The sequence below is a fragment of the Cryptomeria japonica genome, chromosome 4 (genome assembly GCF_030272615.1).
Source record: "Cryptomeria japonica chromosome 4, Sugi_1.0, whole genome shotgun sequence".
Lineage (NCBI taxonomy): Eukaryota > Viridiplantae > Streptophyta > Pinopsida > Cupressales > Cupressaceae > Cryptomeria > Cryptomeria japonica.
Window position 1 is genome coordinate 593,100,298 of NC_081408.1, and position 3,684 is coordinate 593,103,981.

A 3,684-nucleotide genomic window follows, 5' to 3' on the forward strand; every position below is an offset into this window, starting at 1 on the left:
GAGCATAAGGGAAGCCAGAAAATGCCCTTCCTCCTATTAGAGCACCTCAGAGAGTTGGAACACCCACAATGCTACACAAATTACCACATACCATTCAACACAAAATTGCCCTCATCCAACAAAACAAAGTTAAGGAGAAAAACACCCAAATCCTAGGATCCCATCTAAACATCACCCGGAATAGTCTACACCCACTTCAAACACCACAAGGGTTTGAAAAAACCATGAGGTAGGAAAACCCACAAAAAGACAGACCTGTAACTTACAATGGGCCCAACAAAGAACACATTGTAATGGCAACTACCATAGATAGTGTTGTAGTATTTGGTAGGCAAAGGCTATTAGACTTGTAGAAGGAATGACCATGTTATACAAACACCAAATACAGGGAAGTTGCAAATAAACATGAATAGTCATTGTAGAAGGAAACAAAGGCCAAGAAACAACATCCCCACAAGCACAAGCAACTCAAATGAAAAATGGGTCAAAGCTGTGAGGGGGGACATGCAAGCACCACTGAATAAAAGGAAACCACCATAATCCTCCGCCAAAGCCCCATAATATAGGGTAGGGATAGGCATCCAAAGGTTTATGCTATCATCCTTGCCATTTCCATCTCCCTCATCTCCATTCTCTCCAACTTCTTCTCCTCTTAAAAGCCTAACCCCGCTCACACCACTCCTCTTGCTCTCCATTGTTGGTTAATGCTAGCATTTATAGATGTTGGAGTTGAGGGATCAATAATGGGAATCTAATCTCAATATTAAGGACTACAAATACCTGATAAATTATGGTAGATGAGAGAATTTCAAGTGGCATCATTTGATTAATGTACTTGGGGAAGAGATTCAATGATAAATGAATGAATAGGATTAATTTTACTATATAAAAGGGCTAAGATTAACTCCACTTATATGTGTGAGAAAGAAACAAATAAAATATGTGACTCCTCACACATGTGGAAGAGAGACCTGATGAGTTAGGATTTTATAAAATAAAGAGATGACTAGGATTTCATTCTAAGATTCTAGAAATAAGTCGAATCATATGTCATTAATTAAATTAATCATGTTTAAGAATGTGTGAAGGATTGAATAGTTGATTAATTTGTTTTAATCAACTAACTAGATTGAGGTTATAAAGTGAATTAAATAAGCAATTTGTATTTATTTAATTCGTATAGGATATAAAAGTAAATGATTGCTTTAATTAAATAAATTTTGATTTATTTAATTATGGGTGATGAGTAAGGTTAAAGGATGAATTAATTAAATAAATGAATATTATTTTTGTAATTAAAATTTGAAGGATGGTTAGGAAGGCTATTGTGTAATTGATAGGGTGAACAACTTTATGTGTCTATATTATATGCCTTAGATTATAGGATACATTGTGCATGTGATATGTGTTCTAAATGTCAACCACTTTTAAGAAAGCAATCCTTTCCAATAAAATGCTATAGTTGTTATATTGGCATACTAGATCTTAATTTCATTTATCTAAAAGATTTTGAAAATATCAACTAGAATTTCAATACCACTTTCAAGTTCAATTAGGGTAATTCTCATATGTGAGATTGGAAGAAGAATGTACAAATAGATTGTGCTTAAATAACATCCATTTCAATAATCAAATATATATTTTAGTCAATAAAAATAGAAAAATATTCATTCTTTTTTTTTTAAATAAAGTGAAGAATAGAATTACTATTCATTATTCATTATTCATTATTTGAGTATTTTAACTAATAAAAAATTAAAATATTCGTCTTTTTATGAAAGTGAAGAACAAAATTACTACTGAATTGAATGATGTTTAAATGGAATAGTACAGATATATTTACATTAAACGTTGAATATGGACACACATTCAGGCATTTACTAAAACCCCAATCAAATAACCTCCAGTAAAACCATTGCCGAGGAGCTCTGATCTCATCAATGGAGGCACTATTAGAAAGAAAGGCATGGAATATCTTTACACGGAAGACACCCAAAAATATTTGCATGTGTACCACTTGCCTATGCTCACATCGTGGAAGACTGGTGTTCACTATGATGCTGTTCCTGGGAACACTAGTCTTCCATGATGCTCTTCCTGGAAATCCCATATAACTAATTCAAAGGGATTATTGATTAAAAAGACTAAACCCGCTAGGGTTCACACCCTTAAAAAAGCTACTGTGATAATCAATCTGTTCCATCGTCGCAGGATAAATCATGGGAAATTCAGGTAGCAGTGACCCTGAATCGCGGAGGCTGCCGAACAAATTCAGCTCTTCTAATCCGCCAAAAAGCTCAGAAAAATTATCACACACTTGCACACCATCTTCCTCCAATGAATCCCTCTCAGTTCCTGCAAGAGGAGCCATTACATGGTATTCGTTTTCCACAACCTGATTTGGAGAAAAAAGCTCATCAATAACCGTTGAGGCGTGGGAATGACTCTCTGCAGATTGAGTTTGGACTATAGGCTTCTTGAACTGAACAGAATCACTCTTCTTTGTGCAGACTGTACGGTTCAGCTTCTTGGGTTCTGTTTTGTATCCAGTGAGCTTCTGAACTAGTGCACGGAAATTGGCCGCATCAGTTTCGAAAACCTGTGGAGCAAAAATTTGAACAATTCGAATGGTCGGGATGATTCTCGTGCTTGATGTCGTTCCACTGGAGACAGAGTTGAGTTTAGATATCATATGAGAAGACTTGGCAGTTCCAAGCCTGCCTGGTTTCCTATTGATAGACTCCATGCCTTTGTTACAGTGTTCTCTGCTATTGTGGCAGCCTAGAACAAACCCCTATGGTTATAGGTGTGTCTGTGGCTCATCAGGAAGATTCGATCAATTATCTCCATTGCTTCATGTCGATTTCCCCCTCTTTTTCCTCCTCCATGCTGTGAAGCTTCTGAGAAAAACACATATTTGTATAGTATCGTTTACTCGTATCTTTCCCTGGACGATCGAGTTGTACCTAATGTGTTTGACGGAGAAATACACGTACTAGAATGTAGGGTGGATGCGGGGTAGTTTCCTTAATACCAGAAAAACACACATACCGTGGGCGGGGCGTGTCTCCCAGTGCGAGAGGATAATTTTACTCGTGGGCCAATTTCGTTACTCTCTTTGTTCCTGAGATGTATCACAACTTTGAACAACCAGAGGAATTTTTTGGAGAAAGGTAAAATTATTTGCATCTTGGTATGCACAAGCGGCCTGCCTAATACGTCAATTAGCAAATAATGTAGAAACCTTAAATTCATCAGCAAGTGTCATCATATTAGTTTTCTACTAAATTATTAGAGGAATTTTTGTCATCTGATTTGAGGGAATGATCTTATAGGTTGTCATCATATTAGTTTTCTATTAAATTATTGGAGTAATTTTTCTCACTTGATAGAGGGTACGAGTGTATAGGCTCAAACCTTTTCCATTCCGTCATGATCCCGGCCTCATCTCTTATGGTATCGAAGCCTTGCACTCATCAAGACTTGATCACTAGTGGGCTCATTTAGAGCCATTCAACTTCAACAAAAGACCAAGGACCCATTGATACTAAATTATTGTCATAATGTATCACTCTATTATATTCTTGTAATTAATATAATTCATTATTCAATTGATCATTGTTTGTTATTCATTTTCATTTTGTCACAAAAGTTAATCAGTTAATTTAAATAAGCTTAGTCCCT

The 3,684-nt window shown here is 35.9% G+C and overlaps 1 protein-coding gene across 1 annotated transcript; it reads right to left on the reverse strand.

Moving 5' to 3' along the window:
* Window positions 1–1,812: 1,812 nt before the first annotated feature.
* LOC131078721 (uncharacterized) lies at window positions 1,813–2,754 on the reverse strand. The gene has a single exon (XM_058016495.2). It carries the CDS (start codon window positions 2,744–2,746, stop codon window positions 2,129–2,131), a length of 618 nt encoding a protein of 205 aa, XP_057872478.2. The 5' UTR covers window positions 2,747–2,754; the 3' UTR covers window positions 1,813–2,128.
* Between the last annotated feature and the right edge of the window lie 930 nt (window positions 2,755–3,684).